General features: G+C 43.7%; 1 protein-coding gene across 1 annotated transcript in view; it reads left to right on the top strand.

Annotated features, from left to right (window-relative positions):
• The first annotated feature begins 3,762 nt into the window (after nt 1–3,762).
• Nucleotides 3,763–14,122, top strand: part of LOC127587148 (uncharacterized) — a 54,189-nt gene continuing 43,829 nt past the window's right edge. Inside the window, exons 1-2 of the mRNA XM_052045341.1 lie at nt 3,763–3,847; nt 5,313–5,627. Coding sequence (XP_051901301.1) covers nt 3,763–3,847; nt 5,313–5,627 — 400 coding nt within the window. The remainder of the gene's footprint in view (nt 3,848–5,312; nt 5,628–14,122) is intronic.

Here is a 14,122-nt window from a genome sequence, read left to right as displayed (position 1 = left end):
TTTAATTTAAAGTAAAGTTAATCTACCCATAACCCTGCATCACAAAAAATGCAAAGACCTGGGGCTAATAAGACCTGCCTTATTAAGACACCAAATAATCTGACAACCTCGGATAAACATCCTTCCTCGGCATTCAACCCTATATTACTGCATCTCTCCTCGTTATTGGATACAAACAGTCCGTGTAATATCCTTTGATTCCTATGGCATGGGACTAATAAACTCCTTTTCACCAAGAGTTCTGCCGAAATGCTGTTGATCTGGAAGATCAACTTTCCTTGTCTGCTCACATCTGCCGCCTGCCTGTTGAGTATCTCCAATAATATCGTTTTATACATTAACTCCATGTCCTCTAGCTTTTGCCCTTACTGTTAAGAAATAATAGTACTTACTTTTTAATCTTCCAATCTGTTCAACAATAATGTTAGATCACAGACCTCAGTGAGGACAAAGGTTTGAGTGCACGTCCCTTAAAAATGCGCGTGTTCAGTTGAAGTGAAGTCAGTAAAACCCGTATCCTTGCCGAGTCAGACAGAACTGTCAACTTTCAGCCCACTCAGACTGAAACCCGCAGTGGACAAAATCTTGGTTTTCACTGCAGTGACGTCATTTATCCTGATACTAAATTCCAACGTGATTTCATCGCGTCCTCCCACATGAAATCAAATGGAGTTGATGCAAACTTGGGGACTTTCTACCAAGTATAACTGATTGTAATTCCCTGTAACTTCTGTAACAATGGCGCAACAGAGGCGAACGGTCGGAAAAGAGGGATCGGCTGGTCACACGGCGCCTGGTTCCACACCCACATACAACCTCTTCCTGTATTTGGCCAGCTGACCCAGCCCTGTCGGGGTGGTGGTGGGAAAATTCCAACGTGAATCGAAAACAGTTCATACCTAATCGTCCGTTTTATTTTCTATACCGGCAAATAAAACGTACTCCAATCAAGTTATTATGTTACATTGTAAACTACAAATGAATTAGGCAGTGAAGCTCAACTTACATTCATCCTTCATATTTGTTAAACGTGAGTTCATTTTGATCCTGACCAATTCTGTTTTCCAAGTGTTTTGTTACCATTTCCTTAATAAGAAAACCTTGCAAGTAGCCTAATATTGACGCCATACCGGACGCTTTTGTTTATCCTTTTCTCTTTCTTCCTCATTTCTGAAGCAGTGGAACTACCTTCCCTACGGTCCAGTCCCTGCGAAACCTGTTGAAATAATTTTAGAACAGGACAATCAATGCATCCGCTAATTCCATTGTCAGCTCTTTCCCAACACCCGGCTAAAGGTCAACAGATCCTGGCAATGAATTAACTTTCCGTTCATTTATTGGACTTTTTCACTGTTAATGATTTCTTCCTGATCATGTTGTCACTCTAAAACTGTTCTTCAACACTTCAGCATGGTTTTTTGTTCCTTCTTCCCAAAAGACAGGCAAATTTATTTGTTTACTTCCTCTGCCAGTTCCACATTGTCTGCAAGATTTATCGTGCCTTTGTCTGTAATACGTCGATGGTTAACTCTTGCTGATCTTTTCACTTTTGTCTTTGTATTGACGTATTTGACAGGACTCAGGGGTAAATGCCTATAATGCCATTTGGAAATGTACAGAACAAAACTTGGAGGAGAATTTTGTGTTTTCAGCGTAGTGCCTCTCAAAGCGGGACAGGGGATCACTCGAAATAAATGAGTTCAGGTTCACTTCTCCAACTTCACTTCGACCTTCTCCAGTTTCCGTGACACCTGGCCTTTCACCTCCTTATTTCACGCCATTTCTGAACCTATATTTGGAGAATCGTAAATTTGCTTTCACTTCTTTCAGTTCTGCCATCATAGGGCGTCCCTTCATGAGGTTGCCCCATTGGAATTGGGAGAAGAAAGGTTGATCAAGTGCTTTTTTGGAAGCATACCTTCAATCTCGAAGATTGATCCTGATTTTCAAACCTCCCTGCCCTCTCGACCCTGACATTCCACTTATTTAGATACGAGATTCCGTAAGAATTTATCAAGAGCCCGTATGGAGGCACTTTCCCCACGTCGCTCGTGTGAATCCAGGAAGGCTGCTTCAGGATAAATTGCCGTTCATTGAAGACTTACTTCAGAAGAACATATAAGACAAAATATAGAACAGTACCGCACAGGAACAGGTGTTTCGGCCAATCATGTGTTTGCCGAACATTATGTCAAATGAAACTAAACCTATCTGCCTGTACGTGATCCGCATCTCTCCATCCCTTCATATTCATGTGTCTGTCTCAATGCCTGTTGAATGCCACCACCGTGTCCACTGCCACCACTTCCCCTGGCAGCGCGTTCCAGGCACCCACTCTCTGTGTGGACAAAATTGCTTCGCACTTCCCCCTTAAATATCAGACCTCTCACTTTCTGTTCTCTAGCTTTTAACATTTCTATACCAGGAAACGGACTCTAATTCTCTAGTCTGTGCCTTTTACAATTTCATCAACTGCTATCAGGAGTCCCCTCAGCCTCCGACGCTCCCGTGAAGACAGCCCAAGTCTGGTAAAACTCTCCTGAGATCTAATACTGTCTACACCTGGCAGCATTCCAGCGAAAATTATCTAGCCCCTCTCTAAACCCTCCACATCCTTCCAATAGTCTGCGATCAGATCTACACATAATAATCAAAATGCGACGGAATCAAAGTCTTATATCGCTGAAGATGAGAATTTGTTTATCAGAGGAATGTGAATCGTGGCCGTTCTCTCTTGGACGGCAGCAGCTGTTCACTCTCAAGGTAAATTCAAATTCAAGGTAGAAAAGTGGCTCCGAAACATCACTCCCAGGTGAAATCAATGACTTTTAATCACGCTTTGACAGGGAGAACTATGACGCACGCACACGCGCCCCGACATCTCCAGATGACTCTGTAAACTCAGTCACTGAAGTCGACGTCTGGGTATCCTTCAAGAGGGTCAACCCATGAAAGGTGTCTGGTACAGACCGCATACCTGACCGGGTAGTAAATATCTGTGTTTACAAATTGGCTGGAGATTTTAAGGACATATTTAGCCTCTCCCTTCTGTGGTCTGAGGTTCCCAACTGTTTCAAATGAGGCATCGATTGTGCACGTGCCCAAGAAGAGTGTGGTGACCTCCTCAACGCCTTCCTTCCGCTAGCGCGTACCGCCACCGAAATGAAGTGCTTCGAGAGGTTGGTTTTGGTGCGAATCAATTCCAGCCTCAGAGATGTAGCAGATCATCTCAATTTGCCTTCCGCCACGACAGTTAATAACAGATGCAATTTCTTTGGCTCTTCACTCTTCCCTGGACCAGCTGGACAACAGGAACACATAGAAAGCCTGCTGTTCATCGACTACAGCTCGGCGGTCTACACTATCATGTGATCTAAATTTATTATCAAGATTCAGGACCTCAGCCTTTGAAACCCCTCTGCAAGTGAATCCTCGACATTCTCTAAAGCAGACTTCAATCAGTGAGGATTGGTAACAACATCTCCTCCTCGCTGATCAACATGAGTACACCTCAGGGATGTGTGCTTATCCTTCTGCTCAAATCCCTAAACACACATGGTTGTGTGGCTAAGCACCGTTCCAATGCCGTGTACAAAGTCTCCGACAACACCACTGTTGTTGGACGAATCACAGGCTCTGATGAGCCAGCGAATCGGAGCTAGATGGGACACCTGGTTGAGCGGTTCCACAACAAAAACCTCTCTCTCTCCGTCAACATCGAAGTACTGGTTGTTGACTTCAGGACAGCAAAGTAGGGCGAACATGCGCCAGTCTGGATTGGCGGTTGAGGAGCTTCAAATCCTGGGAGTTAACATCTTGGATGACCTGCCCTGGGCCCAACACAGAGGTGCAATCAAACGGAAGGCGCTCCGATGTCTTTGCTTTCATAGGAGGTTAAGGAGGTTTGGTTTATCACCGAACACTTTCACAAACTGCCACAAATGTACTGTTGAAAGTATCCTGACTGATTGCATCATGGTCTGGTGCGGAATTCGAATGCGCAGGGATGTAAGAATCTGCAGAGAGTTGTTGACTCTGCCCAGTACATCACGGCAACATCCCTCCCCACAATCAGTAGTATCGACAGGAAGCGTTGCCTCCAGAAAGCGGCATCCATCATCAAAGATCCCCACCATCCAGACGATGCATTTTTCGCGCAGCTACAGTACGGCAGGAGGTACAGAAGCCTGAAGTCCCACACCACTAGGTTAAAAAAACTATTGAACGTTTCCCTAGTACGATGAGATGGACTCTTAACCTCAAAATCTAACTCGTTATGAGTTTGAACCTTATTGTCTGCCTGTGCTGCATTTTCTCTGTAACTGTAACACTTTATTCTGTACTCTGTTTCTTCTTTTACCTTCTACGACAATGCACTTTTGTAGTGAGTTGGTCTGTATGATCAGTGTGCAAGGCACGTTGCTCGCTGTACCTCGGTACATGTCATAATAATAAACCAATTTACCTTCTCTTACCGTGTACATTTCTTTAGTTTGGCGGTTAGTACAGTATATTCAATGAGTCTCATCCACAGCTCTCTGGGGAGAGATTTCCAAAGGTTCTCCACACTGTCTTCAATACCTACTCATCTGCACCTCAAATGCATCATCGCTTCTTCGGCCCTGGTTCCAGAAACGGTCGCTAGAGAAATTGTCTCTCCGTACCAACCACGTGAATCCATGCAGGGAATTACACAATTCAAATAAAACCAAACCAGCAGTTTGAAACATGAAAATTGTCGATCAGGCTGGTTTGAACTTGGAAGTCGCGAACGCAAGCGGCAGATGGAGACAGAGATGCAGTTAAGCATATGTGGACAAACAGCTAGGGGCCGAGTGCATGAGGTTTAATGTTGATGAGGATGTGCAGGATCCTGCAGAAACAGCGCCAGAGGGTGAGCGGCTGAAATGACCTGTCATTGTGCTGTAGATCATTTTCAAACGATTTGTTTTGCTGGAAATATTTCGCCATGAGGCGGACCACAGCCGGTCAAATCAGCTCTACCTCTTTTCACAACTGACTCCAATGATCGGGCCGGGAGACAAGGTAGAACGACTCAAGTCTCCGAGTGTAAGAGACATAAGCGGTGCTCTCCAGGGAAGGTGGGGCTGCCGTTCACAGCTCTTGTCTCTGTCTCTTCCTACCTGCGGGTGAGGGTCACTCTCCCGGTGCATTAGTGATCAGAGCGTCAAAAACAAAGGTCGATGGTAATGGAATAGCCTATTTGTGCCTGACTAATCGAGCAAAATATTGATATTGTTGGTTTTGTCCGCTTCTTTCACCTTTCCCTCATGCGAGTTTCTGTTCCACAGCTCGATTGCCGGAGTTTACCATCCACGTGGAACGCAGCCAGATAAATGTCGCCGTCGGGGATGATGCGTTACTTTCCGTGCGGCCGTCGGCAAAAGTCAGGAGTGGTTACTGGCACTTCGGGGAACAAGCTATTGCCGTTTGGAATGCTGATGGGAATGATTATGTCAATGGGTATCAATCACAGTCAAGATTATTCCCCAACGGGTCCCTCCTGCTGAATTCGGTGAAGGTTTCTGACAGCGGGACGTACCGTGTGCACATGAATCCAAGCGATGGCTCTCAAACAATGGTGAACATCATTCTGGAGGTCTCTGGTGAGTGGGGCGTTGGTTCTGCTCATTTATTTTCTGACCATTATTGTCATACATTTTCTGTGGCGAATGAATACAATTTAATTTTCGCCGTCTATCTCACTTCGAGCCTACGATATCTTCAATTAACTTGTTCGGAGAAAGGATTTCTTTCCAGTTGTGAAATTAAAACGATCCAACAGGACTGATCTGCCTTCGATTCATTTTGGGATTCTGGCCAGACAGACACCGCAGAACTGGACAGGTTCAGGCAGAGCATGCGTGTGAGGGCTTAACTGGACAACGTGTGGTCCGGGCAATGACTCCTTTTGCATTACTCGCCTCCATCGTCTCTGGTTAGCTTCAAAATTATAGTACGCCACTGTTTAAAAAGAGTGAACTAATCTCTGTACTGTATTGAGTTCAACGTTTTCTAATTTTCCAATATTTCCAATTGATTTTCTACCCGAAAGCAGATTGAAATGACAAAAATGAAGGGGGGGGTTTACCCGCAGACGGGAGATGTCACGAAAACGACCCACGACCAACCCCACCCCCGCCCCACGTGCAATTACCGGCGGATAAACAACAATTTAAAATTTGGGAAAATTTGATGGAAAAAAGTTCAAAGGTATAAGCTAAACCTTGCGGGAAAGTAATATGTTAAATAATACAATGGGAAGCGAATACTGGTAATGGATGCATCTTGTTTCAGTGAAAACATGAAAAAGTAAATATTAACATTAATTATTTAAATCGAAAATGGTTTCCGTTGCTTCCCGCAAGAACAAAGTTAATTTTCTCTTCATTCTAACGGTGAAGGATGCCTATTGGCTGGCAGTTCTGTAGAGTTTATGGAGAAACCCCTCAGCCACGTCCGCATTTACCGACAGTGATTCAAACAAATAAAAATCTCGGCTTGCAGCTGCTGATGTGCCGTCCGAACTGCTACACAGCCAAGTTCCCATAAATAGCGGCGAAAATGATTAGATATTGTCCTGTCATTGAAAAGCAAAACTGCTGGAAATCTGAAATATAAAAACAAAGACTACTGGAAACATTAGCAGGCCAAGCAGAGGTAAAACGAAACACATTAAGGCCTCAGGTCAATGATATTTCAGTATATGATTACCTGAGGGATGTGTTCTCCCCCATCAGGCCTGGAGAACTCCTCCTGACTTGGTCAGGTACTCTCTGATCCTCCTGAATGGGAAGATATAGGCTTTGTTACAACATGTCATTCAAACTGCGGTACTTCCAGCATTTCACCACCAAACAATGTAGATTTCCCCTGAAGTCTCTTGTCTGGAAATAGAAGTTATTATTGAGCACAAAGAGAGTGCAGCTTTTGAGTCACCAGGGGCAGGGTCAGGAACCATGGAGACTTACAAGGGTTTGTCAAAAATTCTGTAACCTTTGCTAGTGGCATGTACAGGTGAAATAACTCAGTAGCGGACAATACTTTTATATTCATGTAGCCGTAATTCTTAAAGGATATTTCTTTGGACTTGGAAAAACGATGTGAAATTCAGGATTCAGGTGCTTATCAAAATCATTGCTAACCCCAAGGACGACGGTAGTGACTTGTTTTGGCATTTGCTTTGCCGATCTCGCATTCTCTTACGTCTGCTCAGTTTATTAATGGTAGATGTTAAGCATGACATTGCAGTCGACACTATTTTTGATAACTCTACAGGAAAGTTCTTTGTGCTTCAGCGTCACTGCTCATTTCTATTCTCCAATACAGACTGGTGTTCGGAAATTACCTTACAATTCGTGTTTATTGTTTTGGGATAAATACTGGAAATCAAGCAAGGCTCTCTATTCGGACCACTTTTCTGAGTTATCTTTATTTTCCAAAAACATGCAATTTCGCAGAAGACTGATAGACTCACGCAGCATGGAAGGAGGTCATTCGGTCCATCGATTCCGTGCCCACCATCAAGAACCCACTTTAAAAAATGTTACGTTAATCCCATTTTATTTTCTCCAGAATCCCATCGGCTCTCTCCGGATTATGTTATTCATCTGCACCCAAGGAAAAATTTCATGTGTAATTCACCAACTAATCTTCACTTTGCAGTTATGTCATTTGGTGATAAGGCCGTCTATAACCCAGCAACGAAAAAGGTTTCTGTTTGATTGGGGAGGGTGTGGGGGGATTTATGCCAGCTCTTTCGTCAAAGCAGCTGGAAATATGGCTTCCTAATTATCTCGATGAGGATTTCTCAAGCGAGATGATAAATCGCTCTGCAGACAGTTAAAACCCTCCAGAAACTCTAAAACAATGAGATACGTTAAAGGACGTATTTGTTTATAGTGCGTTTCCTCATTCTTGAATGAAATGGTGAACAAATTAGAACCATAGAACCATAGAACACTACAGCACAGAAAACAGCCATTCGTCCCTTCTAGTCTGTGCCGAATCTTTATTCCACTATTCCCATTTACCTGCACCCAGTCCATATCCCTCCAGACCTCTCCCATCCATGTATCTATAAAATTTATTCTTAGAACTTATGAGTGAGCCCGCATTTACTACATCAGATGGCAGCCGTTCCACACACCCACCACTCTTTGTGAAGAACCTCCCCCTAATGACCCCCTAAACCTTTCCCCTTTCACCCTAAAGCCATTTCCTCTCGTACTTATCTCTCCTAATCTAGGTGGAAAGAGCCTACTCGCATTCTATGTCTATGCCCCTCATAATTTTGTAAACCTCGATCAAGTCTCCCCTCATTCTTCTGCTCTACAAGGAATAAAGTCCTAACCTGTTCAATCTTCCCCTGTAACTCAACTCGTGAAGACCATGCAACATTCTAGTAAATCTCCTCTGCACTCTTTCAATCTTAGTGATATCCTTCCTATAGCTAGGTGACCAGAACTGCACACAGTACTCCAAATTTGGCCTCACCAATGTCTTCTACAACCTCACCATAATTCCCTAACTCCTATACTCAATACTTTGAATTATGAATGCCAGGATGCCAAAGGATTGTTTACAACCCTGTCTGCCTGTGACTCCACTTTCAGAGTATTATGTGTCTGAATTCCTATATCCCTTTTTTTCTCCGGACTCCTTAGTGTCCTACCATTTACTGTGTATGTCCTGCCTTGATTTGTCCTTCCAAAATGCAACACCTCACACTTGTCTGCATTAAATTCCATCTGCTTTTTTCTAGACCATTTTTCCAGTTGGTTCAGATACCTTTGCAAGCTTTGAAAGCCTTCCTCTCTGTCCACTACGCCTCCAATCTTAGTGTCATCAGCAAATTTGCTGATCCAATTGATCACATTATCATCGCGATCATTGATATAGACAACAAGCAACAATGGTTCCAGCGTTGATCACTGAGGCACACCACTAGTCACAGGCCTCCAGTCTGAGAAGCAATCAACCATTACCACTTTCTGTCTTTTCCCACACAACCAATTTCTAATACAGTCTACAAATGTTCCATGGAGAGCTAGTGACTGAACCTTCTGAACTAATCTCCCATGTGGGACCTTGCCAAAGGCCTTACTAAATTCCACGTAGAGAACATCCACAGAATTTCCTTCATCTACTTTCTTGGTAACCTCAAAAAGCTCTACAAGATTCGTTAAACACGAACTACCATGCACAAAGCCATGTTGAAGATCCTTAATCAGCCCTTGGATGTCCAAATACTTGTATATCCGATCTCTCGGAACACCTTCCAATAATTTACCTACAATTGATGTCAGGCTAACCGGCCTGTAATTACCTCGTTTACTTTTAGAGCCTTTTTTAACCAACGGAACAACATGAGCTACCCTCCAGTCCTCCTGCAACGCACCGTGGCTAAGGACATTTTAAATAGATCTGCCAGGGCCCCTGCAATTTCTAACTAGGTCCGAGGAAACATCTTGTCAGGCCCGGGGGATTTATCTACCTCTATTCGCTGTAATGCAGCAAGCATCTCCTCCTGTTTAATCTCTAGATATTCCATGACACTACTGCTTTGATTGCCTTCCTTCCATATACATTGTGCCAGTTTTCTGAGTTAATACCGATGTAAAAAAAGTGTTTAAGATCTCCACCATCTCCTGAGGCTCCAGACATAGACAACCACTCTGATCTTCTAGGGGACGAATTTTGTCCCTTACTATCCTTTTAATATACCTGTAGACACCCTTTGGGTTTACCTTGACATTATCTGCCAAAACAACCTCGTGTCTTCATTTTGCCCTCCTGATTTCCTTCTTTAGTATTTTCTTACATTTTCTATGCTCTTCAAGTACCTCGTTTGTTCCCAGTTGCTTATACCTGCTATGCACCTCTTTCTTAACCAGATCATCAATATCCCTTGAAAACCAAAGTTCCCTATGCTTGTTAAATTTGCCTTTAATCCCGGAAGGAACATGAAAACTCTGCACTCTCAAAATTTCGTCTTTGAAGGCCTTCTACTTACGGAACACATACTTTACAGAAAACAACTTGTCCCAATCCACTCTTCCTAGATCCATTCTCATTTCCACAAAATTGGCCTTTCTCCAATTTAGAACCTCAACCCGAGGACCAGACCTATCCTTATCCATAATTAACCTGAAACTAATGACATTATGGTCACTGGACCCAAAATGCTCACCTACACATACTTCTGTCACCTGACCTGTCTGGTTCCCTAATAGGAGATCAAGTATTGCATTCTCTCTCGTTGGTACCTCTGTATATTGATTTAGAAAACTTTCCTAAACACATTTGACAAATTCCAAGCCATCCAGTCCTTTCACAGTGTGGGCGTCCCAGTCAATATGTGGAAAGTTAAAATCCCCTACTATTACAACTTTCTGTTTCGTACATCGGTCTGCTATCTCACTACAGATTTGCTCCTCCAATTCTCTCTGATTACTGGGTGGTCTATAATACAACCCTATTAGTGTGGCCACACCTTTCCTGTTCCTCAGCTCCACCCATATGGCTTCTGTAGACGAGCCCTCCGGGCTGTCCTGTCTACGCAGAGCTGTGATATTTTCCCTGATTAGTAATGCCACTCAACCCCCTTTCATTACTCCCCCACTATCACGTCTGAAATAACGGAAACCTGGAACATTTAAGCTGCCAGTCCTGCCGCTCCTGCAACCAAGTCTCACTAATAACAGTAATGTCGTAATCCCACATGCCAATATGATCCCTGAACTCACCTGCCTTACCTACAACACTCCTTGCATTGAAATAGATGCAGCTGAGAACATTTATATCACATACAAACCTTTAATTTCTGTCCATACCTGCAGTCCTCGCATGACCTTTTTCCTCCTCCACCTTACTGTCTGCTCTAACACTTTGGTTCTCCTATCCGTGCAAATCTAGTTTAAACCAACCCCCCGGAGCAGTACTTGCAAACCTACGCTCAAGTATGTTAGTCCTCCTCCAGTTCAGGTGCAAAACGTCCCTTCGGAACAGGTCCAACCTTCCCTAGAATAAAGCCCAATTGTCCAGATAACATGAGACGCTCCCTCCTGTATCATCTCCTTAGCCACGTACTTAGCTGCCTGGTCCTCCTATTTCTAGCCTCACTAGCACGTGGCACTGGTAGCAACCCTGAGATTGCAACCTTGGATGCCCTGACTTTCATTTTTTCACCTAAATCTCTAAACTCTTTTTGCAGGATCTCTGATTTAAATTCAGATAACTGAAAATAAATCAGAACAGTATTGACACTACTGTGCACTAAGTTAAGTCCTTGGCATGTTACTTTAATTCAGGGTGCATTTTCATTGTATTTGGGAAGTTTTGCTCATGATCACAAGAGCAGATGCGTTCACTTCTACCCGGCTGCAATGTTGATGCCGAAGACCAATGAGTTTCTGTGTTACCTGGCTTCTGCTAGAATCTGTGGATCACCGATGAGTGTGCTTGCTCAAACTGTGAGATACCAGGGGTGTGCAACATTATGATTATACAAGTGAACTAGTACTACAGGCCTAGATGGTAGATCTAGATCCCACCACAACATCCTCAGAGTTGAAGACGGGAATTTAAAAAAACAAGGATTTGTAAAAATGGTTCTTAAACTGCCGGAATGTTGCAAATCTTCCAACTTATTAAGATTTTCGGAAAGGATATGTTTACTTTTAAGCCCTTCTGGCCTACATGTGACTCTAAAACACATCATCGAGCATGGCGCTTGATCACCTCCCCCACTAAAATGGGTGGGTAACAAATGTTGATTCAGAGCGAGGTGGTCATCCGTCTCGGGCGCCCAATGTCCTAGAAATACAGTTCTTTTTGGTTGTTATAATAACTTGAATCATACACCGTAGAACTGTTTTGTCCGAACTTGAATTATACCCTTGGGGTTGATACTGCACCTGAGAACTAGACATTGCGTAAAATGGGTCTGGAAAAAGAAGAGTAAGATGATATTTAGAAGGAGTATGAGCCAGTATTGTATTCGAAGGCGGAATGGAGTTTTTTTATCACCTAATTCTCTATTTTCTCTCTGTGTTTCATTCAACCTTAAGCAAATGGCATTCTGATCGCAGACGGTGGACCTCTGCTGCAGACGGTTGTGTCGGCTGGATCTTCGATTGCATTTTAAAAGGAAGTTGAAAACGTTTTGAAATGCTGCAAAATGCTGAAGATCTGAAGCCTGAGGCAGATCGGCATTTTATGAAATGTCGGGCCAGCTTCGAGGGACAGAAATACCTCGAGGGAGAGTTACTGCTCCAATTTTCTTGTGTTCTTAAATATTGAGACAGTGTTATTCAGCGTTTCCAGAAATTATATGGACAGCAAGGGTGCTGGTTGAAAGCCCACAAGAAACACTCTATCGGAATGTTGCCCAGGAGATGTTGAGCGAGGTTCTCCCTGCTCTCAATTTGCCGGGAAAATTGATAGTGACTTTCCACTTCACAATACCTCTGCGTCGTGTCCCAGATACGGCTTGAAAACACTAGAGGGGCCGATATTGTGAAGCTGCAGCTGCATATCTCGGGGAATGGAGGGGAAAGGGCACCTTGTTACAAAAACAAGAATGGGGTGTTTTTATAACGGTTCAGAGATTGGTGCTGGTGTGCAGCGCGAATATGGTGTCCGTGAGCACTGATCAGTGAAAGTCATTGCACAGGTTGTCCAAACAGTAGAAAGTCAATTATTAAGCTCGGCGGTAAATTACACAACATACAAATCCCCTGACCTTTATATCAGTAGGTTCTGAGTGTCAAAGTGGAGATGTTCCAATTGAATAGAGCCCTGATGAGACTGCATTTGGAATATTAAGACCCAAGTAATGATGCATCTGGGATAGATAGGGAATAAGAGGATAATAAAATAGGATTACTGTAAGGCGTGGACTCGGAAGCCAGAGCGCCTACTTCTCTTCAATGCGACTTAACGATAATGAGTGTCTATGATCGATGGCAATGGAAGTCCACGACTTTCGGTCAATTGGTGGCGGCTGGTCGTATGTGAAGAAAGTAATCAAACGAGATCTGTACTTTCTAGACTTTAGAGGATCTAACCTTGTCATCTTTGTCCTTACTTCTGACTGGAACATACCTGCCCTGTACTCTGTGCAGTTAGTCTTTAAAAACCCTCCGCATGTCTGATGTGGACTTATCTATAAACAGTTGTTCAGAATTAACTCTTCTCATACGGAATCTGCCCTCGCCCAATTTAATACCTCCCACAAGTCCTATTCTTCTCCTTGTTTATAGCTGTATTAATACTTGGGGAATTGTGATCACTCTTTCCCAAATGTTCGCCCACTGACAGGTTAATCAACAGGCCAGCCTCATTTCCAAAGACAAGGACCAGTACCGCCCCTTCTCTAGTTGGTCTATCCACATACTGTTTTAGAAAACTGGACATACCTAACAAATTCTACCCCTCTAGCATCTTGCACGAAGGAGGTCCCATTCTATATTGCTTTCACCAATCTGCCTGCATATCTGTTGCCTCATGTCCCGGTGGCTACTGGGGACTCTGTGGTATAATCCCATCAGAGTGATTGCCCCTTTCTTATTTCTAGGTTCTAGGCATATAGATCAAGATGGCAGGGAATAAAGGGACACAGGCAGAGATGCCGATAGATGGGATTAGTTTAGATTGGAATCATGGTGGGCAAGGTCATTGTCGGCCGCAGGGCCTGTTCGTCTGCTGCGCTCTTCTGTGTTCTATGCCAGGCACTTCCCAACATGCAGCATCGTCGGGTCTTGAGGACTGAGGTCCAAGTGAGAGCGGCTGACCCACGGCATTGCAGCACTTGGTGAAAGGCAACAACCAGAAAGTCGGGAGAAAGTGGGGACCAAAAAACTCAGAAAAAAATGAATTTCAGCGACAATGTATCAGTTCTGGCATTTCACAGCAGGAGTTCCTTGGAGGCCGAAATGCCCAACTTTACTCTCTCCTTCTCGTAGATGTCACGGCATCGAGTAAAGCAGTTGGGACATTATGTTGCGGTTGTACAAGGCGTTGGTGAGGCCTCATTTAAAGTAATATCACAGTTTTGGTCAATCTGTTGCAGGAAAGTCGTCGCTAAAGTTGAAAGAGT

The sequence above is a fragment of the Pristis pectinata genome, chromosome 39 (assembly GCF_009764475.1).
Source record: "Pristis pectinata isolate sPriPec2 chromosome 39, sPriPec2.1.pri, whole genome shotgun sequence".
Classification (NCBI taxonomy): Eukaryota; Metazoa; Chordata; class Chondrichthyes; order Rhinopristiformes; family Pristidae; genus Pristis; species Pristis pectinata.
The sequence above is the reverse complement of the archived record's forward strand: the minus strand, read 5'-3'. Positions and strand labels throughout refer to the sequence as shown.